The 26814-nt window shown below is 41.1% G+C and overlaps 1 protein-coding gene across 1 annotated transcript in view; it reads right to left on the bottom strand.

Moving 5' to 3' along the window:
- The window catches only part of PLBD1 (phospholipase B domain containing 1), a 39226-nt gene extending 13720 nt beyond the window's left edge, over nucleotides 1–25506 (bottom strand). The window contains exons 1-6 of the mRNA XM_056340377.1: nucleotides 25350–25506; nucleotides 16646–16865; nucleotides 10086–10169; nucleotides 8052–8190; nucleotides 1725–1889; nucleotides 387–531 (exon numbers count right to left, since the gene is read on the bottom strand). Coding sequence (XP_056196352.1) covers nucleotides 387–531; nucleotides 1725–1889; nucleotides 8052–8190; nucleotides 10086–10169; nucleotides 16646–16865; nucleotides 25350–25425 — 829 coding nt within the window. The 5' untranslated portion in view covers nucleotides 25426–25506. The remainder of the gene's footprint in view (nucleotides 1–386; nucleotides 532–1724; nucleotides 1890–8051; nucleotides 8191–10085; nucleotides 10170–16645; nucleotides 16866–25349) is intronic.
- Nucleotides 25507–26814: the final 1308 nt, after the last annotated feature.

A 26814-nucleotide genomic window follows, 5' to 3' on the forward strand; every position in this document is an offset into this window, starting at 1 on the left:
GCCATGGTGGTAAACAGAAATGTTTAAAACTTATTAGCAAACCTGCAAATGCTATAGACAGGATGAGAAGTTCAACAGTTGAGATGACTGCAGACTACATAAGCAGAATTCAAAGTAGCATGTTTGTGCCAGAGGTAGAATATTTAACTAGTACTATTCAGAGCATTGAAGGTGATTAATCAACAACAAAAGACAACAACAATATCATGTTCAAGCCAGAAAATTGAAGACAGCATTTGGTCCTCTTGGTGGCTGAAAATTTTAAGGTAGATTGAAGCCAGTGCTTGTTGAGGTATCATCCTTTTTATAGAAAAGACATCTGCAAGACAGTAAGATGATTCACACCATCTTGGATATCTACATTGTTTTGTTTTTCTTGACTTTACCTGGGTAACTGCTGAATGAGACACGGCTGGTTCTAGTGTCTGGATCAATTATATTGAAGTTCCAATGCTTGTATATTCTCAGTGTGGCTGCATATGTGAACCAGCTGGAATGGGCAAAATATATATTCTCATATCCAGGTAGAACCTGGAAAAGAGAAGCAGAAAGATTAATAATTTCAGACCCTACTATACACTGCATGTTTTGTACTTGATAGAAACTGGGAGAACAACTTGTTTTAAGTAGTTTGATTAATTGCATTGTTCAGGAAGGAGCAGATTCTTGTGCTTTTAATTGTGTACTTAACAATGAATTTCTGAAACCTCTGGAAATAATTCTTGCACACATGCTGTTTTCAAGTAATTGGTTGTTATTTTTCAAAATGAAACAGCTTAGGATTTTTGGGGACACCTCCATCACATGGTATATTTTGTTTTCATTTCTTACTGAATACTTGTATTTACACATTCAGATTAGCTCTGCAAACACATCTGACATATCTTAAAACGTGCTGTTTCTGTGAAAATGCCTCCGCCTGACTTTGAAGTATGGAAGCAAATGCAAGTAAATTCAATTTGAAAAGGTAAATATATATATACTGATAGTACATCTTTTCAAAGTATTTCCCTGGTTCTAAGATTTGTTGTTAGCTCAGAAAACTCTTGCTGTAGGCAAATGCTTAAATGAATGCTTCTCAATTTAAGGTGAATATTGTTGCTTTGGGATGCATGAAGTCTCCATACGCCGACTAGATCAATAACTTTATCTTAAAAATTTAATTGCCACTATGATGTATCAGACACTTATCTTAAAAGCATTTTTTTTCTGTCATTACTCCCACTGGAAAGTTGTTCCACGGTATCATTGCTAACACTTAGAAAGCATCGTCCACTTGCACCCATTTGTTCTCATGCTAGCACCGTCCTTTAGTTCAAGTATTCCTCTTCCCTTCCTCCCTGCTTATTTGCCCAGCGTATTTGTAGACATTCACAACACCCCCTTTCAGACTTCACTTGGCTAGGTGAAACAAGTTACCCTTCCTCTCTGTGGTAGTTCCCCATTCCCTAGCAATTCCAGTGCCTTATCATTGCCAAACCCTTTGGTTTTGTTTTGGTTTATTTTTTTCCCCTGCCCTTGAGCATGTGTGAGCAAAACTGAACCCAAAATCCTATAGAAGCATAAGCGACAACTGCATAAAAGCACCTTGATTAACATGAGGTTTTTTATGCACACACAATATAAACAATGAAGACTCCAGAAATGCAGACTCGTGACACTGCAAATCAACAGTCATAGTTGATAGTCATAGTCATAGAAGAGATGACGTTCTCGGTGCTTACCTTGATGAGTGCAGAGCAGTGACCCATATCCCACTGATATTTCCCATGGCTTCCTGGTTCCACGTTGCATTGTCCACTCCGTGCTGAATACTCAAATAATGCAGGAATGAGGTCCAAAAGGTCTCCAACTGCATTCAGAAACTGGACATCAAAGACACTCAGTGGCTGAGGAAAGGGAGAAAAAGAGAAACCATAAAAAGCACTTTCAGACAGAGGAGCATCAAGACAGCCTCAGCTGTTAAGATTTTTTTTATTTTGCTCTCAAAAGAAGCTCTTGCATGGTCTATGAAATGCCTGCTCACGAGGCCCAGATGTTCAAACTCAGTGTAGCATTAAGCACCTAGGTATATTTGAGGGTCTGAACCTTGCAGCAGCATTACCAATGCTAACATTTCTGAGGAAAAAAAAATAAATGCTAGCTGTAACTTATGAAACTTCTGTGTCTTTGCAACCAGTATACCTATCAGTCTGCTGTTACTGTTAAGCTGGGGTAATAATAGGATTTGATTTTTTCAAAGGCATCTAGATAAACAAAGAAAGAGCCTTACATTAACAAACACGCTTTGGAGTTTTTGGATTTTTATAAAGACTCTAATTTAAGGCATCCTCAGGACTGAGGAGGCTGAGAAAACAAATGAGGGAAGCAAGATATGTTAACAATACTAATCAGGTATGGAACAAGCTAAAGAAAGGGTCAGTCAAAAGGCACTACACCATGTGCTTTCAGAAACCCCTTATGGCTGGAACTAGCTAGGGTTAGCTACACACAGCTCATTGTGCAACATGCTTTTCAGAACCTGGTCTTAGTTTGCCTCTTCAAAAGCAGTAAGAGCTTAACAGTGGTCTAACCTCAACCTCCAAAGACCCTGCTTGCGCTGTGCCTTTACTTAGGGCAAGGCTTACTGAAAAGAAGTCAGAACACACATCGCTGTAGGGCTATGAATAGTAATTTTAGAACGGGGCATAATTATGTAGCAAAGAAACACATTACTTGCAATATAAATCACTGTTATTAAACCATGTAGCTGATCCCTCTACAAACCCCAATAAAGGGGAGACAAGGACATGGAAAAAATAAACAGCAACAAATCCATTTACTTTTTATTCAGAAGACTGAATTGTGTGTTATCCATCTGCTGTTTTGGCAGAGAAAATAATGAACAGGAAAACCCAAAATAATGTAAACTCTTGTCCATATATCCCAGGGGAAGGAATTAAACCTTCCCACAATGCTTACCAAGACAAGTGAGAGAAATAAGCCATCCTCACAACTAAAATCATGCGTCACAGAAGACCCTAACAGCGGCTATAGTTTGAGGAAGAAATCCAAAGCAAATTTTCATATATGTTACATTGCTTTAGCTCATTGTGGTTTTGCTGCAAGTAACCAAACAGGGAGCAAAGGCCACAACTGACAGAGATCAAGAGATGTCTCTTTTGATAGTGTTAAGCCACTCAGTGGTATGAATCATTTCCAAACCAGCCCAAACAACTGCTGTCTCTTTAGAATTTATACAGAGAGACTTGGCACTGTCTCAGTGCAATTTTTCCCCATCCAGCTGCACTTAAAGATCTGCAAGCCCACCACATGATGAGAAGTTGTTTTCCAATGTCCAATTTACACAGGCATTACTGTACAGTACACCAGGAGGGTAGCAAACAGGATTGTATACGAGAATGCTTGGCCTGCCCCAAGACATTGTAATTGTACTTGACATCCATTTGCTATCACTCCATATTCTGCTCTCTAAAATCTGCCTTCATTGCAACATCTACAGGTAGCTACAGATACTGCTGCAGCATCACTTGGAATAGCCTGTATATTTTTTAAAAGTTTCACATTTCTCTGCTACCTTACAGTCATTTCAAGTCAAAAATTCAGTAACCACTAGGCAGTCCATTCAAGCTAGAACAAAGGTGCCAAGCAAGGAAGCCATCAGAACTGAAGGTGGCCAGACAGCAAAAGGAAGGACCCACTCAAAGAAAGAAGGAAAGGTTTTCTAAATTCCCAGGGCTCCACTGGGTGAGGTTTGGCTGCCAGCTCCCAAAGCCAGTCAAAATATCAGAGAAGTAAAAGAGGAACTAGACTATTAAACACCTGGTACAGTTCTGTTTTCATTCCTCTTTTGAGGGGCAAGCAGATTTTGTTCCAGTTTATTTCCAAGAATTCACTCCTCTGCTTGGATAAACCTGGCTTTGTGTTTAAGATTGTCTGATACTCAGTGACATCACACAAGCACAGTGCACAGAGCTTCTCTGGAGTCTCAGTAGAACAATGCATGCAAACAGAAGACTTTTGGGAATCTGCAATGCAGGCCAAATCTGGGAATTTCAGGACTGGCCTGAGACATCTGTCACAAGGTAGAGCACCCCAGTTTGGGAACAACTACAGCTGATTTCCAGGATATATGGAGAAATCTTCTCTATGAGGAGTTAATCAGGGTCCGCTAGCAAGAATTAGACACAAAAAGAAGTATGCATCATAACAAGTGCATAATATAGGGCATATTACAATCTTCAGTAATCACCTTCTCCTATCTCACACAGCAATGTCAGGAAAACTCCTTGTATGCATGGTTTGCATCCTGAGGAAAAGTGAATGAATGAGTTAAATTGACAAGCAGAGAGGTGGTATATCCACTACAAGACAAAAAGTCCTTTTGTTAGAATGTGAGGCTCCTTTAGGGTACCATCCTGAAGAGAAAAAAAATCAAACTGAATGAGTTACATCAGCTGTAAGGAGAAATAAACTTAGAAAAGGTACAGCAGATAGGAAAGAACCAACCTTCAAAGCTCATCTACATGGGAGATTAAAATAGACAAGTTACTCTGTAACCACTGTTTTCCAGCAACTCCCCCATGCATGAGTATTCTCAATACAAAATGAGGAAGTACAAGTAGAGGGCTGTCCTAGAATCATTGTAGTATTTAAAACTCTGACACCTCCTTATTCAAGGGTAATTTCCCTGTGTAGACAAGCCCAAGATTAATCACAGCGTTGGTAGAGCATTAGGCAGATGAAAAGGCTTAATGTTCTTTGAGTGCCCCTCCTTCAGAAGTTGTCTTGACAAAAGGGTTGGGTTTGTTTACTGGTTATAAAATGTTGCTAAACCAGATGGAATAATGTCACACTTTAACATGAAAATGTATTCAGATTTTGACATAATTCTTAATGATACCTGTAAATATCAGATTCGAAATACACATATTTACAATACAGATTGCCTTCATGCAGTCTTAAATGGAAGCACCTACCTAAAATAGCCCTGATGGAAACCAGACTCTATGCAATTAAAAAGAAGTTTAAAACAGTACACTACAAAACATTTGCTTCATACATATAAGGAACAAAAAAATATGTGCTAGTACTACTATCAATCAAGCAGCTCAGAGTCCAAACCAAATTTTCTTCCTGTAGTAAGGCTCAGTTATTTGTGGCAGACACAATGGTTTTACCATTTCAAGTGAAGTAGACTGAAGTTTAGGGGAGAAAAGAAATAATGGAACATTTCAGAGTGACCTGTGTGCACATAACTCGACTCTCATTTAAGCACTATATGGATTCGGCATAGCTTTCAACTACCATGCGTTGTACAGGACAATGGGAAGTTACATCTTTTCATTTGTCTTCCACGAGAAGTGCCTATCAACTAATCCACCAGAAACAAGAAAATACAAATGCTGCAATCCACACACAAGAGATTCTCAGTATTTCTAATGTTCGTTACAAGCATGAATCCGAACTACTGCATCACTAGAGGTCAAAAAATAGGACTATCATCACGGGGAACAAGTTTAAGATAATACACATATAGACAGGATTCTTTTTTCAATGAAAGTAAAGTAGTATCTACCAAAGGAAAGAGGGAAGAAGAGACTCTCAAAGCACTAAGGAAAATACGCAATAGGAATGAGATTTCCTTTTAAAACCATGCAGAATTTGGTGTGGAGGTTTGTAGTAACAACTTTAGTTACTTCTTTTTCTTTTTTTTTTTTTTTTGTAAGATGAGAAATGAGTAACAGAAATAATAAGTACTTGTTACTGTAGTTGTTGCCCAAAGAAAGATCAAAAACATTGGATTAATTGAACCAAAGCATATTACTTAGAAATAAGAAAAATTCACCCAATAGATGGGGGGGGTATTTGCCAAACATTCCGCTTACTAACAATCTAAGGTATTAAATAAAAGAACCTTTTTAACATTCTTATAACATATACTGCAAGAGCAAAGTTGAAAACAGCCTCTTTGCAGGGCTGATGTTCTTTAATCATAAGGAATAAGGAAGATACTGCTGGCCTTCTTCAAGAGTTTTTTTGTTTGTTAGTTTAGTTTGGCTTTTTAAGTGCCAACAGTTTATAGAAGCTGGGGTGATTCTCAGATAAATGGATGTGTCAAAATTAGAATAGTAGTCAGCAACACTGCATCTGCACCTGTTTTTATTGTCTGTGTAAGCTTGGAGCAACAATCTTCAAGCTTTTTATTTCCTTAAGAGGATCCTAACAGCAGCAGACATATTCAAATAGCGCTGTTGTAGCCTAATCTCCCAAAAGTATTTGAAAAGTAGCATTGTATGCAACAAAGGTAACTGCCTGTACTTTCGCAGAGTTGTCAGGTACCATTTTGACGCCAAGGAAAACCTAACACCCAGGTGCAAGAGCAGCTGTCCAAACTGTGCTCAAAGGCAAGAGACTGATGTTAACTTCCTGGCTCTGGCAAACAGATGGAACTGCAGCACCATCTCAAGTGAGAAATACATACACAGGGAACATTCTTGCTTGGATAAAGAGATATGGATCTCAACACAGGTGATAATGCCCAAAGCTAAAAATATGAATGATATAGGAAGGAATCAAAATAAATCCTACCAGCTGCTCCAGCCACATTTGTGAAAAGAAATAATAAACATATCCACTGCACATAGTTCAAGAATAGAGGGAACATACTTCAGACAGAACCACATGCCTGAACTTTCACTAAATGCACCATTTTTATATAGGCATGCTGATGAGATCTCTGAGAAGAAGATAAAAATTACTCAGTCACTTCAGAGGTAAGTGCTTTCCAGTATCAAATAGTTAAATAAGTAGCAGGGAATACATATTGCAGGTAGGACATGCCTACTATAAAGAAATAGCTCAGACACAAACTAGCACTTTCCACTTCTCCCATCAGAATCTAAAGGACTCTGAAGCAGCCAAGAATGTAAATGAGCTTTGCATGGCTCTTCAGATACAGGTGTTATGAGAGAGAATTAATGAATAAGTTTCCTAGAGAGACAAGGTTTCTTGGTATCTTCCCTAAAACTCAGACCCATCAGGATGGGGTTTTTTTTCCATGATTGTGAATACTTTAGCCTGAGCTGGTTCCCCATTCATGAAAGCCCCAGAGTAAGTTCTGCACAAGAAAGATGAGCATTTTACTAAAACCCAATTGTTTATAATTTAGGACTCCCACCTCCCCTAAAAATTCTTGATATTATTAATTCAAGACAAAAAGGGTCAACTACAGTTACTCAAGTCTTCCCTCTTACATTGAGGGGACCTATTAGACATTAGACTCAAGAACAGCATTCTAATCACCACAGCTCTACTGAACTAAAGGAGCTCTGCTATTTCACACAAGCTGATGATCCAGAGCACAATTCTAATTGAATTTAAAAAAAAAAAAAAAACAACAATGAACACCACAACAAAAAAACACAATTAGGAACAAAAAAAACCCCACACACCACCCAAAACCAGCCCCACCGCCCAAAAAACTACCCCATTTGGCCTGTCACAGCATTGACCGTTTATTTTGTAATGGGAGACTTAGAAGGAGAACAGGAGAAGACATTTAGCAGTGTAAAATATTCCAAAATGAGAGGCTTTTTAAGCTTTGAAATCAGATACTTGGAAAATAAGAACAAAGGCTTCAATACACTCCCTACATGCTGATCCATGCTATTGCAGCTAGTCTTTATACCTAGAGGGTCACTTGCTCAGTAACAGTTGTAAAGTGAGGACAGCAAGCACTTTTAGCAGTGTCTGTCTTCCAACATTTCACACATGGATGCAAAAGCCCCCCACAAACTAAACAGCACATGAACGCACAGCATTCCAAGTCCAGTGCAAAGGATCTCTGGTGACATAACTTGAGTGCTCAGTCACATTAGATACGCTGAACAGCCACTGACATTTTTGTAGAATGGCATGCAGAATGAGTACTTGCCACTAACTATGCTTTTTTTTTTTTTTTTTTTTCCAAAATAGTAGATTCCCTTCTCCCATCTTTGTCGTCTGACATCCCACCCCAAGCTACTGAAAAAGAGATTCAGTAATCTTACTGGTTTTTTGTGTAGTTTAGCCCACTCGAGGGCTCCCATGTACAGACCATCCAACTGTGCAATAATATAGCCAGCATGCCTCCAAAATGGGTCATCCTTATTATTTCTGATTTGTTGTCTTGTCCATTGATCTTGCTTCCTGCAGAGGAACAAACAGGTTGGGGGTTTCTTGTTTTTCTTTTAGAGTGTAATTGATAATGCAGGGAAGAGACAAATGTATTATAGCCCAGCTGATCCAACCTTCCTAGTGTTTTGAGGCAAACCATGCTCTGGCAATCCTGCAGGCATAGATGTTACACCCAAAGGATATAAGTGTTCAGATCCATGGAACATACCCTGCAGCAGTGTGCCTCTACCAGACTTCAGTATCAGAGAAGAATTTGTACTCCACCTCTGTGGGGGACTCTGCTATGTCAGATCTAGCATCCCCATATAGGCAGTAAAGGGAAACAAGCATCTGATAAGTCAGATCAACCATTCCCTTTTAAATGTCTATTTAAGGGTAAAATAGACTGGCCTTTGAAGAGCCTGTTTCTCTCTCCTAGGTACAAGCACAATGAAGGCTTTCTGCCAGTGGTGCTCAAACACTGCCTAAGAACCACTGCTATGCCTCTTGGTAAAATGTGGGAGGTGAAACGCAACCATCCTGTGTGCCAAATCCAATCAGTTACTAGCCAAATAACCCAGGTTTAGGGCATGAGGCAACACAAGCTGAATGGACCCTAGGGCAAGAACAGCCAACATTATAAGGAACAACCAGAGTTACCTCCTTTGCTGTGCACAAAGGGCCACAGAAGAACCACAGGTGTTAAAAAGTAAGTCAGGACTAGATTCCAGCCTCTTCCACCCTCCTGTATCTAACCATCCAGTGTTATGTACAGCAACAAGAAAAAGAGAATGAGCCTGGCTAGGAAGCAAACTCTTCCAGCAGTATAGGGGTGATAAAACCAGCCAGATTTAGCTTTCTGGAAGTAACAAGATGCAAGAAGTATGTCAGAGGGAATGGGGATATGATCAAAGCATACAGGACAACACAGCAGCCCCTATTGCAAAACTGCTATAAAGTACAGCAGCAATGTAGGAATCTAGGATATAGGCAACAGGAAAATTATTCAAGGCCATCTAGTACTGCCCCCCTCCATCCAACAGTGCATCTTGGGGGATACAGCTACTATGCTGAATCATTCTGGAAAAAAGCCCCATTGATGTGGTAGCTAACCCATTTTTCTCACAAGAAGGGCAGCAATGCTGAAAAATGATAGCAAAGGAATGCTAAGAATTTTTTTTCCCCTCTTCTTTTTGGGGGAAAGCCAAACCCAGTCAACCTTATATATGTGCACCAATAACAGAATTAGTCAGATATATAACCCCTTGTGGAAAATACAAGACAAGGGAAAGATGGAAGAACAGTCCCCAGAAATAACCGAAGTTTCACAGAAGTATTTGTAACAGAAGAAAACATAAATCTAAGGAGATTTAAATAACTGCTAATCACTTTCCCAGCACCTGGCCTGGTTCTTCTCCCACTTGTACTTTCCCACCAGTGTAGCTGCATTATTTGAGCGGAATTATTTTTATTTATACAGCTGAAGAGAAAACTGAATCAGGACTTTTGTGATTAGAACAGAATTTACAGCAGTGGTAGAATATACAAAGTGCTAACCTAACAGAGGAAAGAAAGAATACATAATGCTAAAAAGATTAAGGTGCCAGGAGACTGCACACTTCAGTGTAACATTCAAAATACCAGCTTTTTAGAAAAGGATTTTGACTAGAATGACCTTCAGAATTCATTGGTATTAACCCACACCCCTTTGTAGCAATGGTTTTAAACATTTCTTTGAAAGAATCAGCATTGGGGAAGGACATATGTATATTTAGAAATTTTTTTCATACTACTGGTATTCAAGTGGAGGGAAAGGAAGCATATATTTTCTTTAGCCCATAAGGAAGAAAATAAAAAATCCTCCAAAATTCTGTCATCCTCCAAACCCAAGCCTCAAATAATTTTTTTTCTAGTAACAAAATACATACGCCATAAAATTCTGAACTCCACTTCGAACAGTAGGATTCTTAATTAACTGTGGGTACATATTTGCAGCATGGTCATACATTTGCCTGAAAGAACAAGAGTAACAGAAGTTATTCTTTTGTGTCTTCCCTTCCTTTTTCTTACCAACCCGTTGATCAACAAGCACAAGGGATAAGCACCACAGTCCACAAAGTAAGCTTTTTCTAATCACAGAAATTACTTCAGTGCACAATAAACAGCAAATGTAACACAAGTTGATTGTTTAAATTGCTATACAATGGAAAGATATGCAAGAATGTGATTGAACTATGTCATAGAAAACTTCACATTCAGCAAATATTTGTAGGCCAGAAGCACCTTGAAAGTGTTAACACGTTAATTTAAAGCACAACAGAAATAGTTTACTGGACAGCTATTCCACTTGGAACCAAAAAAACCCACACAAGTAAGGAGAATATAATTTGCTGATTCAGTTGTGAGAGATAATTTCAGCCTGATACCTAGCAGGTTTTACTTACCATTAACCATTTTCCTTCCTTCCTGATTAGGCTAAATATTTCTAAAGTGAATATAAATTGATCCTACACGTTCCCACAGAAACTCCCTCTCAAGCCAGCTCTGAACCAATTCAGCTTTATGGACACCAAAATTATTGTGCGGGAGGTTTTTTGTTGAATTCAGTTAACTGTTTCATCTCCATTAACTAATAGGAACAAAAGTTGTAAGGGTTCTTTGAGTTTGTTGGTACTTTTGTTTAAGAGAAGTCCTTTACATTTCAAGATGGAATCAACGGCCAAAAATTGCTCAGGAGCCCAGAAGTTAAAATCACCCCTCCTTAGGTGAAACGTAATAGTCTTATTCAAGCCTAAACAAAGCTTCCAACATTTCTGAATTTGGGTCAAACTTAATCAACATTTTTTTGACCCACTGAATTTAAGAAGAAAGAAAAAAAAAAAAAAAGACACAGAGAGGAGAAAAATATTTAGTTCTAGGTGGAAATCTGCAGGAAATTATTTTGTTGAGGTCTGGAGTTAACAGAACTACATCAGTCATCAGCAAAGTTAGCTCTTATCAAGTGCTGAAAGAAAACAGAACTAAGAAACAGATACCAGCCTCAAGGAAGGTACATGCCAGCAGGACAGAATTCCCTGTATTAAAACTCAGGAGGGCAGCTTCCTCTGAGAGGGATGCAGACAGGAGCTCTTCCCAGTTTTTCTCTGGGCATAATTAGAGAATAGACCAGAGATGACTGAATGGTTTGCTGATACTCACATTGACCCTCTCCCCTCTCTTTCTGTCCCTTCCCTGTTCCCAGCTATTTAAGTACTTGATAGCATGACCCTGCTTTCTTCTTAGCTCTGGTACCATTCTGACTACCAAATGTAATTGTCTGCATACATTCAGGCAAAACACTAACCCAGCAAAAAAAGTTAATTATTTTTCTGGCAGTTTGCAGCTTGAATTAGGTTGTTATGTAGACATATAAGCAACAGAGCTGGTGCAAAGAAGGCAGCTCTCTACTGTGTTCGCAGATGAACCGATGCATGGAAGGGCCTGATCAGTGCCAGGGCAGACATAGGCTGGAGAGACTGGATCTGTGGAGGGAGATGCTGGGGCAAGAGGGGGAGCATTTGCCAGCTTTGCACTGTTACACCTTTTATGAAACTGCAGCTACAGTTACCAGTTTTAGTTCTAGAGCTTCCCATCTCCCATGTAAGACAAGACTACATGCCATAATCATAACCCACTTCTTGAAGAGGACAAGAAAGTTGAAGAGACATAGAGATTTTATCCACCTCTGCTGTCACAGAGAATTTAGCAAATAAAAATCCCAAGTAGTTTTAGGAAGGAAATTATAGCATAACATACTCCATACTACAAGTCAGAGCTCTCATGGCACTAGGGAAGAGGAGCAAAAAGCAAGAGACAGTCTATCTGGCAGATGGTCTTTTAGGAATGAGAACCAGATGTAGAGGATAAAACCAGCCAAGAAACTAATCACTGCCTAGGCCAGGACAGATGATCAGGCTTCCAGGCTCTACTCTCTACATGTTGCACTCAAAAGGTCACGCAACACAAAGCAGATTTTACACCAGTAGTATCTTTAAGCTGTGTTGACTGATGCAGAGCCTGGGTTAGTTCAGAATCAGGGGACTGAAAACAGTTTAATGGCCTTCCTTCTTGTGTATGCTATCAGAGCACAGGCAATTCCTGGAACTGATTTTTCCATTTTAAACACCCAAGGTTATTGAGAATTTTTCCCTTGCTCTGTGTAAATTTTTTGCTTTAACAAAGCTTCCATGTGCATGGCTTGCATGTTTTGTAAGGGTATTATCCTCTGAAGTAAACTGGATCATTATAGGAAGGTAAGTCTTTGCAACTTATCTAAGGCCAAATGCAAGGCAATTTACAAAGCTGGGCCAAGAACACTTAAGTCTCAAAACAGCAAAGCAGAACCCTGCTTCTTCAAATTAGGCAGGAAGATGACAGGACTCAAGTCAGCTGAGGTTATATCAGAAAAAAAGTAAAATTAATGTTGTTTCAAACTTAAATACTGCTCTTAGGCACCCAGCATGCCCCAATTGGCAGCAATTAAAAGTAATGTCATGGATTTGGACACACTCTGCCATTGCCCAAGTAAAGTAAGGCCTCATTAACAACACTTCTCTGTTGGTAATGGAGGAAGAGAATTCATACCCAAGAAAACCAGAACAAACATCTTTGGCTGGATGATAGGACTGGACCTTACAGACATGAAAGGCTGGGGATAAAAAAAAAAATACCTGCCTCTCCAGCCACTACAGGCAATAATATTAGCTGTATCCAACCCCTAACTATGCGTTTTTAAACTAGACAGCTACTATCTGGATCAGATGCCAGCACTAGAAAGATGAATCATGCTCTAGAAAAGGCTTGTGTTTCTACCCTCACTGGTAAACAGGTCTGACTAGCTTAGCTATTGCTTTTTCTATCACAGACCTATACAACTAGAGCCAAGATTAATTCTTCCCCAGTAATCTGGGATTGGACAGTTCTAGTTTGTCTCATATTTTCATGTTTTGGCGTAGTTTTTTACAAATCCAGCTGTCTTACATTCTGCTTAGATTCCTGCTAAGGACAAAGCAAACACATGACAAAGAGAGATGGTCACTCTTTTGCTTACATGAGGAGACCTAGCTGTGTCTAGAAAACTATGCCCTAAGTGTAATACAAGAACTGAGCTAGCTGAGACTTTCTAAAGGTCTCCAAATTGCAGGTACTGTCAAGCTGGATAAGCTGGAGTTCCTGCTCACCAGACAGCATCTGCAGGAATACTTCAGCCTAGGATCAGGCATGCAACATATCCTTCCCATTAATGCATCACATCAGAGCTCCTCCTAGTAGGACTTCAGGGTTTCTGCAAAGAGCCACGCTGGGTCACTTCTGCTTTATGGAGTCATTACTACAAATGTACCAGCGAGACAGCTGGAGACCTTGGAGTTGTTCAGGCTACAGGTAGCAATGTGCTAGAGGGCATTTCAATTACTAGACGTACCCAATGTTTTCACATTGGAGGGCTGTGCCTAAGCCACCCAAGGCGGTGCTTATGCTGGGAAGTGACAGAGTCTTCACTCCAGTAGCTACATGGTTGCTGATGCAAATAAAGCCTTCCCCACAGTTAAACATATTGTTACACTTCCTCATTGTTAGCAAGTCCTTAAAAAGGATGGTTGCATAGCTACTGAGGACACCAGTGTGTGCAAAAGCAGGATGAGTGTTTAGAGACATCCTAAGTCCTGATGGTGCTAGAGAGCTTCCCTGAAGACAGGCTGAACGGGCCAGGCAGTCTGATGGGAACAGAGTTACAAACTGAGAAAGGCTGTTTCCCAGTTTTACTTCAGAAGACTTCTGTAACTGTCCCAAAGAAAGAACATCTACCTGCATGTTAATTAGGATTCTATGACTCTCTAGACAAGATAAAGAAGAGAAATGGAGCTCTGAAAGCAATCTTAACATCTGCAAACTTAGTGAGTTCTCACTACTTCCACAGTTCAGGAAATTGCAAACAATGTGTAAGAGGATTCATTAGTTGCAGTGTGCTGAATAAAAAAACCACGAAGGTTATGCAGCTAAAAGCTGAAGTAATAGGTTCTCTGCCTTCTCAAGAGCCAAGGGAGTATATCACTAATTCATCTCTGCTCCTTAGCTGGAACATTTTCAATACATATTCTTAGCTTCAGGAAAAGCCCTCTTTATCCAAAATAGCTTTACAAGACCTAACAGAAAAAGCTTATATTCATAAACCCTTGTGAGAAATATGCTCCCAGTGTAGTTACAGATGTACAATGGGAAAAAGACACAGCCAAAAACCAAATTCAGACAATATGTATAATATTTGATAGTCATTTCAGTGATGGTAAGCATTTTCAGGTTTGGCTCTGCCAGAGGATTTCTCAGTGGATTTCCTCAGAAACAAAAGGCTTTGGCTAGTTCTGTTGTTGCATCTTAACCCACTCTCATACTCAGCTCCTTTGAAACAGTTGAATTTCCTACTTTGCTTAAAAGCTGAAGTCTCAAACCCTATTTTTCTACACTGATCAACCCTCAACTTCACATTCACAGACTTCAGGATCTCTGTTCATTACTCTTTCTGCTATATCCACTTCTCTACCAAGGGCCACTCAGTGCTGGAGCTGGTAGCCCTACAGTAACAACGGCTAGGGCTAGGAAACTGGAGAAGGCAAAAGCTTTGAGCAAAATAATTTTACAAGTACCTTCACTTCTGTGACTCTTCACTTAACACCCATGGAAAAAACAAAGGGGAAATCTCCCTCCCCTAAACCTAAGCATAGACTAAAATATCAGATAAAATCCTTGCAGACTGTTTCACATCCAAACCATGTTTAAAGGAATGGGGATATACTGGTTTGTTTAAAAGCCAGGAAGACAAATCTAGAATGCATTTGGCTCTCTGTAGTATGACAAAGCTTAAACTTAACCACTTAGAAATGAGTACACCTAGGTAAAACCTTAGTGAAAAAAAAAATCTGTTGAGTAATACCTAATTTTAACAATATTCTAACACTGGCAACCCCCAGAACCATATGTAGTTTACATAAACTGAATTAATAGCACATAACAGTAACCTCTTATGCCAAATAATCCAACAACATACATCCAGATCTCTCATGTACTTCATTGCCTTTCCTGTCTGGAATTCACGTTGTGCACTCAGAACTCTAGGATTCCTTTACTCTTTCCCTCAGAAGTGTTTTGTTATTGACAAATATTACAGTATTGAATTTCCTTTAGGCTCTCCAGAGACCTAGCTGCCCCTCCACAGTAAAGCCTACTAAAGAGTCACATTATCACGCCATATGATCAGAGAACTATCCAGAAATCTTAACTGATCTTAAAATGTCTTACTAATTAATATCATCTTGTCCAGCAGCCTTATCTGACAACTGTTCAACAGACAACCTTCCCTTGCTGGCCTGTTCAATGCAGCCTATAGGTATTTATTTTAGTGTTCCAGAAGCAAGCTGGTAAAGTCAAATTCATGTAATCATATCCATCGCAAGCATCTCCCAACTATTCCCCAGCCGTGCATAAGAATTTGGGAATTTTTCTTTTCCTGTGACTAGTTCGATAAAGAAGAAGATGGAGATTGTTCAACAAGAAACCACATGTTACATTCTTAACTATATCACCAGCTGTATCCTACCAGTTAGTATGTCATAATGCCATTCTGTCTTCCAACTTAGTAAAGAAAAGAACAGGGTTTGGTTTTGGAGTTATTTTTTGTTGGTAGTTGTTTGATAGTTTTTTTGGGTGGGGTTTTTTTTTTCCTTTTAGAAAAAAAGTGCTCTGGATTCATAACAATCACAAAATTCTGTCAGTTTTCATAGATCTGCAGTGTGAGAGAGATTCAGTCCCTCGTCTTCTCTTCAAAGGCTTTCAGGAATACATTGACCCTTCTAGACACACACCAGTCTGCCTTCAGGCCTATCAGTTGGTTTTTTAAAAAAAATTGTCCAAGACAGACTAAACTCTCCATGCTTTGAAGTTTTAGTAGCTGCTCCCCAGCAGTTTCTTGGCAGTGTTTGCTGAAAAAGGTCCTTAAGGAAGCCCTGCAAACCTTGGTAGCAACATTTCTCCCTGTTTGATCTGCTCTCAATTGTCTCATCTGTTGTTGGTCTGTCACCTAACTACAGACTGGGAAAATAACTACTCTTTCCACTACCCTTTTTATAATTATTTACAACATAGGGCTTATGCACTTCCTTACATATACACTATTCTGTGACTACATTACTTAATCAGTAATATAGATACAGTACTTCTCTGTCTCACCAAGGTGTTAGAAGAGCCTGCAGGATAAGAAGCAGAAGGCACATCTTGATTCCATAATGAAGTAGTTATACTTCATACTTGCTACTAATAAAAAGAACAGCATACAACTTCGCAGCATGTGGTCACTTTAAATAGATGGGAATTAAGGGAAATGAAAAAACAAACAAACTCACAAGTACAGAAATCCACTAGAAGTGTCATAAGTTGTGTTACTTCCTGAAGTACTTACGGAGCTGTGAGATAGCCTTCCAAGAAGCCAGCTGCATACATGATATCTTCATTGCTTAAGGTCTGCCTGCCGTAGCCTGCTCTGATCTCCAGAACTCCCCAACCTGTTGTCAACATAGTGTTGTTGTAGAAACCATAGGCATCTCCACTCCTGTCCAGTATATTCTTGAGCTGAAGTGTTTTTTCAGCTCTATTCCAGTACACAGTTGCATAGTGGATTTCTATGGTGGAGAAAAGGGGCAACGGAAACAAACAAACATTAATAGGTATTTCCTATCCAATACTGAAATGTCAAGACAATATTTTGGCAATTTTAAAATTTGACAGCTCTCCATCAGGTTTAGTTCTTATGGAGAACAACACTTAATGTGTGGCATGACAGCTAACTGGAGCTTTACCAAGACAAAAAACTTACAGTTAATATTCTCATGGTACTCTTCTGGAAATTATCTACAACTCTTTCACTGTAGAATTCCAACATAGCTGAGACTTGACATAAAATTCCAGAAGTATTTCCTTATCTGGTCCATAAGAAAATCTATACAAATCTTACTGAAATTAACTTTAGAAAACAGCATGCCTTAGCAACTGCAAAGGATCATAAGCTACTTTTGACTTGGTTTTCCACCTAATGGTTCAAAAAGGCTGCAAAAGTTTCCTAAACTGTCTTTCTGGTCAATTAACCCTGGAAGTGGCATTACCCAACAGGAGCACCAGAACTCAGTGGATCACAGCCTTAAAGACAAAAGCACCACAGGTATGCAATCTTTTGTAAGACACACAATCCCCATCACCCAGCTGAAATAGAATTGATCCCAAGTACAAAATTAACAGAAAGGAAAGGCACTAGACTGCTCAGAGTTCTGCTTGGACTGCTGTTTAAGAAATGTTCTTAATTAATTGGGCTTTAATCCTGCTCAGCTGAAGAACAAAGAGCAAGATAAAATGCTTTACAAAAAAACCCCACTACACCTCAAATTCAACCTTCCCTAAAATGGGACCTGATTATATCAGATCTCTGTTCATGACTGATCAAATCATTACTACAGTATTACAAGTGAAAAGAGTTCAAAAATCTTGAGTCAAGAGTTCCCAGAATTATTTGAAACATTTTAAGGGATAAACTCAAACAGAACTACTGAGAAACCTGCAATGGTTTTATTCCCCTGACCCTTCTCCAGCGTGTGGCAACTAGTCCTGCCAGTTTAGAGCAATGAATTAGAATTTGGTTACTACTCCTTACATCAATTTGTTTTGTGTATCATGCCCATAACAGCTGCAAACTAGAAAGCTAGATCTAATTCTGGATGACCTTACACAACATACTTATTATGCATGCTATAATAATGGAACCATGTAAAGAGCAATATAATGCCAGCACAACACTTTATGGTCTTCAAAATGCTGTAAGTAAAATGTTTGTGATAAAGCAGCAAGTTTGATTTCAAATTAAGTACACACACTTTATTCAGTCCTCTAAAACATAACATAAATAAACTATTTTTATGAAGAGCCATGACATATTTGAATAAAAAAGAACATTTTCCAAGAACTAAACTCGTTCTCCAACTAATCACTTTCTGACAGAGCAGTTACTCAGTTGCTTTAAGCCAGTTTTCATCTATTTTACCAGACTGTTGAATAATCTGTGTCATTCAACAGCTGGAAAGCTGTTATTCTCCTAGAGTTCCAGCAAGAATAGCTAAAACTCTTTCTTAATGAGAATCATAGAGTGGCAGAGTTTGGAAAGGGACCTCTAGAGGTCATCTTGTCCAACACTGCTGCTAAAGCAGGGTAATCTACAGCCAGTTGCCCAGGTTTCATATCCAGACAGCTTTTGAGTACTTACAAGGATGGAGGTTTCACAGCTTCTCTGGGCAACCTGTGCCAGTGCTCACTCACCCTCATAGTAAAAAGGTGTCTTCTAATGTTCAGAGGGAACCTCCTGTGTTTCAGTTTTGCCCACTGCCTCTGGTCCTGTCCCTGGGCACCACTGAAAAGAGCCTGGTTCTGTCTTCTTTACACCCTCCCTTCAGGCATTTGTACACATCCATGAGATCCCGACTGAGCCTCCTGTTCTCCAGGTGGAACAGTCCCAGCTTTCCCAGCTATTCCTCATGTGAGAGCTGCTCCAGTCCCTCAATCACCTTCACAGCCCTTTCCCATACTCTGTCGAGTAGCTCGATCTCTCTTGTACTGGGGAGCCCAGAACTGGGCACCGCACTCTAGGCATGGCCTTACCAGTGCTGAGCAGAGGGAAGGATCACTTCTCTCAACCTGCTGGCAACACTCCTAACACAGCTCAGGAGACAGTTGCCCTTTTTTGCCATAATGGCATATTGCTGGCTTATGTTCAGCTTGGTGTCCACCAGGACTCCCAGACCCTTTTCTGCAAAGCTGCTTTCCAAAGTCAGCCCCAAGCATATGTTGGTACATGAGGCCGTTCCTCCCCTAGTCAGGACTTGGCATTTCCCTTTGTGGAACTGCACGAGGTTCCCGCCAGCCCATTTCTCCAGCCTGCTGAGGTCCTTCCGAATGGCAGCAAAGCCCTCTGGTGTATCATCAGCAAACTCACCGAGGGTACACTCTGCCCCATCACCCAGAGAGATAATTAAGGAAGATGCTGAACAGTATTGACCACTGGCATACACGACTGTTACTGGCCTCCAGCCAGGCTTTGTACCACAACACACTATGTCAGTCTTCATGAGACACTTCTCAAGCGAACAGGAAAAGCGTTAACTAGAAACGAATTTTAGTAGTGAAGGAACTGTGGGGTTTTTTTCTCCCATTCTATGAATAGAAGTTTTTACACAAATCTATTTAGAGATGAAGTCACTTCAGGGTCTTGGAACACAGTGTTTAAAAAACATGTTTTTCATCTGCCAGGTACTGAGGCTATTTAAAGGACTGAGACGTGACAAACTTTGGATAGCTTTTCAAGCAGCTATAACATTAGTTTTCTGTTATGTCCTTAACTATCTTCTAGTAATACATGCAGTAATTGCTACTTTAGATTAAGGGTAAACATGGGAATCACTCAGACTGAAAATATCTATAAATAGAAGAGCAGGCTGGTAAAGGTCATCATTAAAAAGAGTCAAAGGCAGGCCACTTCACAAAGCTAAAACTTATATAAGCAAAGAGGTCAGGGAAAGGGAGGTCCTGAGAAGAAGTGGTGCAAGTGGTCAATGCAGAACACAACTTGCCTGTCCAACAGTAAATGGAAAGACTGATTCCAACCAAGAAGCCCACTGTGAGGCAGGGGAGAGGCTGGCCACATGCCCAGTACACAAAGACAGCTGAAGAATGGGTAAAAACAGCAAGAACCAAGTAGGGCAAAAGATAATCTTCTTCCCCATCTCTTCAGTAGGCTGCAAAAAGGTGGTAAGTAGTCAAGAGGAACCAGGGTAGCTGGGCATTGTTATTAGTGCCCACAGACTAAATATGTCAAAGTAAGTCAAAGAAACTTTCTTCTACCTAAAGCAAAATAGCCATCGCTTTCTTTTGTAAAAGAAGGTTGATCCCAGTGCCAGACAGACCTGACACAGGTACTCTAACACAGTAGGCTGTGTTTCTTTGTTTTATGCTCTGCCAGAGCATGAACATGCAAAGCTATTTTCAAAAGTCAGAACAAACTTTTCAATTACCTTTGAAGTTTGCCCTGCCCCAACTTCACTACATGACAGATTTAAACCAAAGGAAACCAGAAGAGGATGGGAAAGAAGGGGAAACATTAAATTACAGGATAATTTGCAACAAACCTGGAGAGGCCTTTAGAGGAACAGCATCAAGGCAGCTGTCATAGATGTGACTTAACAATAATGCTGGAAAAGACCATTTCCCATTACTGAGTTACTATTTTTTTCCCCAACTCATTCAATTATGGTCCCATTTCACCTCACTAATTTTTATGTCAGTTTCTGCAAATCTAACTGCCCTGGTCTAAAGAGTCAAAATGCCTACATGCAAAATCGCTATGTTTATTTCAAGGAACATGTATATAATCATATAGTAATTGTTATAATTTAGAAAATAAGTCTTTCTCTTACTACAGCTAGAGTTAAAACTACAAGTTTGTAAATCTGTGTACACTTAAAACATGCTTTACAGTGTGACTGAAGCATTTGCTATCACCCAGTCTGTTACAATTTTAAGCTGCATTCATCTAAACTAGCAGCACTACCTTTGCCAAGAAAGCCATCCAGAACTGAAGTATAACAGGCAACGTAGATATTCAAGAAGCAACTACACATTTCCAAATAATCCCATATGTGTCCTGTAACTACAGGAACCTTCCCCTTGAATAATGCTAAGATTTTCATGTTTATTTTTGGAGAGCGAGGCAGGGGTCCAGGTATCCCTTACACTAGCAGCTCTATTGGTAACTTCTACCATATGAATCCAAATCAACTTCTCCATGAATCTCCAAGTCATCCTCTTATCATTGAGGTTAGACTTCCCAGTGTGTAGCTGAGAATGCTGACAAGTATTTCAGCCTATTAAAACTGAGAAGAACAGAAAAGACTGGGACAATCTGTGCTATTCCATAAAAGTATCGCTCAGAACAACCTAAATAACAAGCCAAAGCACACCATTTACTGCAATGAATGACTCAAAATCCCTGGGGACAGGGTAGGTCAGTGGAGTTACCATTCCCTTCCATGCAACCAGCCAGCCAGGAGAACTGCATAGCATCAGCAACACAGAGTTCCACCACAACCACCAGTATACTGTATGGTGGGAGACAGAACTGGAGAAGTGCAATAACAAAACAAGCATGGAAATGAAGCGTTCCTTCTCCTTTCTGCAGTCAGTAGGAACTGGGAGGAATATTTCCTCAAACTGCCTGTTTTTAAAAGATACATCAATGATTTTGTTAAAGATCCAGAAATAGGGACTACATTTGGGAGAGTGTTAAGAATTTCTTCAACAAGTAAGAAGTATCTGCTTTTAGCCAAGTTTATACCCTAAATAATGGAAAAATGAAAATATTTTGGCCATGGCTTAGTGGTAATCCCCTTGGTTTTTAGGCTAAAGTGACAAAACCATTCTCTGTCTTTTTGGTTCAATACAGTCACTTGCAAGGTTATGTTAAAAGTGGAAATTGTCTTTTATTTGGTGGCAGCGGGAGAGTGAAAATGCATACATGTTCATAAGAATATGGAGAAAGCAATTAAAGGAAACACTAAAGTAGAGGACCGAGGCAAGATGAAACAAAGAGGAAACCGGACACTGAAAAGGACATGAACGAGTAGCAGTAACTTGTAATGAAAGAACAGAATAGTGGAAGAAAGCAGTACAACTAGATGGCACAAGACCATCTAACAAACACTATTTGATAACTGTCACTGATATTTATCAAATAAACTATACCTACAAAAATAACACCTCACATGCCTTAAGACTACCAGTAAAATTTGTTCGGCAATATGCAACAGCTGCTTTTCCTTATGCTTTCCCAGCCATAAGCTGTTTTAAAGACATACATATAACTAGGTAGGCTACTGGACTTTCCAACTGAGAAATTAACAGAACTCCCTTTTCCTTGTAGATGAAAGAGCTGCAGTGTCTGGGGGTGAGAATTAATATTAGTATTTTTCTTGGTCTGAGAAACAAGCCAACTCACCAGCAATGAAGCATGGATTAGGTTGCATGTAACGACCTAAATTAACAACTGTGAGCATCTCCTAATAACAGGAAAACCAGTGGCTTCCTTAACTATTATTTTTTATATTTAATTTACATGCCTATTTTTATCTCTGCCTTTTCAATTGTGAAGGTTTTTGTAGATGTGTTAGTACATATTTTGTAGATTGCACCTATACACTTTCCACTAAATGAGGAAGCCATCACTCTGCTGTTTCAGTGAAAACCAGCTTTGCACAACTTAGAAACAGAAAAAAAACTAGTACAAAGTTGCACATCTCCTGTTTTCAGTATACGCTCTCCTACAGCTGATGTTCAGTAGTAAAGATTATATTAGCACAGTACAGCATTTAAATATTTCAGGTCAACCTTAACAGGGAGCATCTGATGTTTCTGCTCAATTTTGTAATTTGATATTTTGTCCTATTTTCCCATTAAAACTTTTAGAACTATCCTTTTAACTATTCAAAAAAGGTTGTATACCTCTATGGTACAACTGAGACTTCCAAGTACAGTTATGATTAGAATCCATTACAAAACAAATGTTAAGTACTTCAGGACTTCTTCAGAGCTTAAACCACATGAGAACTTAACACAAACCCCAGTAATTTTCAATTAAAGGGGTAAATGCTTTCTTGTTCTGCTTGAATACAAGCTATTTGTGTTTTCTGTTCTACTGGCCTTAATTCATCCTATTTCCTCTTACATTTCAGATCTAAATAATTTGCCAGTTTGCCTCTAACAGGTCTGTCATTATTTGAAGCCTAATCCCCTGATTTGTTCTTACATGAGAGAGAAGTAATATTCAAATGTGAACTATTAAGAGTTTGAGTCTGGTATCGTTTTCATGTTCACAAGGATACTTACTAGTAAAGCTTAGCTAATGAAGTAAACTTGCCAAAACAGTTATAGGTCATCCAAAGAGGAAACAAAAATAATAAGTTTCGTAAGTAGCTTCACTAATCTCCTAGACCCTCAATTTAAGTCATTTTTACCAGAGAACATTCTTCAGAAACAGTTTCCAAACTGTATGATGAAGAATCTTCAAGGCATTTGAAATGCCAAAAAAGAATGAACCAATTACAAAAAAAATAAAATCACAATGCTGAAGGCCAAGTTTACTCCATGAAATTGCCTAAAGGCATTTCTATTTGCTCCTTAGTGGTTTTCTACTTCCATTGTGATATAAGGAAACAGGCAGGTATTGCTGAAAGTATTTCATACTCTCAACTTCCTTTCACTTCCTCTGCATCATTTATGGTTGACCCTTCCCTCAATCCTGCTAATGTAGTGGTAAAGTTTTTGCCAATTCAGTAAAGTTTGAAAGGCAGGTCTGCAAGGTGAGGTAGGGCTGTCTGCAAAATGATACGCTTGTAACATTTTGGACACATTAAAACAACTGTTAACTGAATTTCTCCTTGTTTTGTGGCAATTAATAAATGAACTAGGAATTTCCTAGAAGATAAGCACTGAATCCAGCCTTTAAGATCTCCAGAATTCATTGAAAGCAGTAAAAGAGGGAGAAAATCTCCTGCCGAGATTTGCTCCCCAAAACCCTACTATTGCCAACAGTACAAATGGCATCCAGAATTCTCTAATGGGCATTCTGCTCCAAATGGCTGCTGTCTGTCACCAACATCTATTGATCTTCCAGAAGCAGCTTCACTTTCACATACTCCACTCTTGCTCGGCATCCCTTAAATTCCCTCATTTAAAGACTCCTTTCCCTGCCCTTCCAGTTGCTAGTAAATGTTCCACACTTTGAAAAAAAAAAAAAAATAACATCCCTCACTAGCATGTCTTTTCTAGCACATGGTTAGATACCACAGCGCATGGTGCCCACAGCTGCAATGATTCTCAAACCAAGAAGAAATGCAATTTTTAAGTGGAAAGCCAAGAATCTATAAAAAACTGTGAAGCTCACCAAAATATGCCATTATGGCATTTGCCAAATTCTGTTTCCATCTAAATCTGACTCTGAAGTTGCAACAAGAATAAAGCCCTAAAATCAGGAGACAGAAAAGCTGTAGCAGTCAACAAGCTCAAAATCATTACTAAAGTTTGTTATTGAATTAGGTTAATGACAGTCTTACAGCTTTAACTTTAAAAGTATTATATTATGTAGGCATATGATAAAAAACAATGGAGAGCACAAAACTAGCATGAAGTGGTGCTTGTACCATAGAAAACAATTTTAGTTTTTCAAGGCGAACCAGATACTGGTAACATACTTACTCTAATGGCAGCGCAAGTTAACGACTCGGCAAACATCAGATCATGCAATAGGTTTGAGCTCTGAAACACGCACAATGCTCTACCCCACAGGGTAGCAATAAAACCCTGTTACGGATGCAGGTTGCAGCATGCTGTAGGCCACCGCGCCAGAATTAAGCGTCCATCCCAAATGATTCCCGTGCGTGCACATTACATCAAAAACCAGCACCGCTGGGAGTTCAAGGCACCTTCTCATCTGTGGAACCCGTAGTTTCGTTCCCCTCGCCCATTCGGGGAACTGGAAAGGTGTTTTGAAAAGTATGCAGGAACGAAGTGCCCCGCACTCAACATCCACCAGGCACCACGGCCCAGCCCGCCCTGGCCGGGGCATGAGGCGCCCCCGGAGCCAGCCCAGGGGGCAGCCGAGACCCTCCCCGCCCGCAGGGCCGCTCCGGGCGGTGAGGGGCTTACGGCCGCGACGGGCGGCCCCGGCACTGCCGACGGACGAGGCCCCCCGCCGCCTCGCGCCCGCTTCCAAGGCGGCACGGGGAGCGTGTTCGCCCAGCGCCAGCCGGGGAGGAGGCAGCGAGGAGCCCACGGCGGGGCGCGGAGCCCGGCGAGTCCGCCGGGGCGGGCGAGCCGCGCCGTCTCCGCAGGAGCCACGGCAGCGGCCCAGGCCGGGCTCCGCCGGTAGGACAGCCCCTCCCGGCCGCCTGGCACCCCCGAGGCTGGGGACAGCCCCACTGCCTGCCTCCCTTCCCGCCCGCCCCGGCGAGAGGGCTCCGAGGTGAACCTCCCCTGCCGCCCCCTCTGGGCCGGCCCCCGCCCCCGGCTCGCCTCACCTGCTCGGCCCCCCGCCGCCGCCCACAGGAGGACAAGCCCCCAGCAGCAGCACACGCTGCCGCCGAGCCGGACCATGCTGCTGCTGCTCCCCCGCGACTCCGCCGGGCGCCGAGAGGCGGCGGGACTTTAAGAAGTTCCATCGCTCAGGGCAGGTCTCGCCGCTGCCCCCGCCTCCTCTGGCGCCCGCCCCGGTGGCTGTGCCGGGGCGAGAGCTGCCCCCGAGCCGGCCGCCCTCTCCCCTCCGCCTGCGGGATGTGCCCCGGGGGCAGCCGGCTGCGGCGGCCGCTTTTCTCGCCCCGTTTCCCGCCCAAAGTGTCGTGGCGGCAGCTCTGAGGCGGCCGTTGGGCCCGGGGCTGCCGGCTGGCCTGCGGCCCGGCCACCTCCCCACCTGGCGTGTCAGTGGCGATGGCAGAAGCCGCTGGGGAAAGCGTTAGGTCAAGCTTAGCAGAGAGCCCAGGGCCCCAGCATCTTCCTGGGCTCGGCACTTGTTTGGAGCCTGCCTGGCCCGGGCGGGACGTGGGGTGCAGCCCGGGCGGAGGTCAGGCCTCACCACAATGCTGGCCAGCCTGGTGAGACACAAGGCAGTGAGGAGGGAGCACCAGGCTGGCCACTGGGCTTGCTAAGAGTGATTATCCCAAAAGGCTTGAAGGTTTATCAGGAAAGGCCCCCATTAAGCAACAGGAGTTAGGTGGTGTCTCGTCAAACTACATGTTTTGCATCAGAGGAAGAGCAGCTTTCAGTCCTCTTGAGAAGAAAACTGCTGTGCGTGTCTCAGCAGAAAAGCTCAGGGACAATCCTTTTCCTGGGGTCTACAGATAGAGACAGCTTGCTGTGGGATTTTCCCCTGCCCCTGTGATTCAGATCATTTTGAGAAACTGCCTTTTCTTCTTTCCCAGTGTTGGATATTCTACTGCTGTCCTAAAACATCCACTGTTGGGATTACGTGTTTTGGTAATTGTTAAAGATAGTTCAAATTTGATACCGCTGCCTGTAATAGCCTCATATAACAAGGTCACATGCCAAACAGTTCAGGCCAAGTAGCAAGCCTTGGCCTGAAGCCCAGGGTAAAGCCATGTAGCACTGCTGCTGGCTGAACGGATCCTTATCGATCCCTGCTTTGTTTTGGGGTACTTTTCCCTAAGAGATAAGGATAAAATACAGTACTGTTACTTTTTCTTTTTCCTCACCAGAGAAAAATAACTCTTAAATGTCAAATCATGAATGGATGCTGTGTTGGAGGCATATATTCAAAAGGCTTTTCCAAATGAAAAATTCACCTCCATCACATGCTGCTCTCAGTTTGACTGTATTGGTGAAATAAAATACAAAATTATATTTTCTATAGAATTCCCTGTATAGGATTACTACAGGGGGGGAAAAAATACACTCTGTACACGTCATGGGCATGGCCAGGAACTGGAGGCACATGTGAACCAGGATAGAGAGCACAAATACACAATGATG

Source organism: Falco biarmicus, chromosome 5 (assembly GCF_023638135.1).
Source record: "Falco biarmicus isolate bFalBia1 chromosome 5, bFalBia1.pri, whole genome shotgun sequence".
NCBI classification, from domain to species: Eukaryota; Metazoa; Chordata; class Aves; order Falconiformes; family Falconidae; genus Falco; species Falco biarmicus.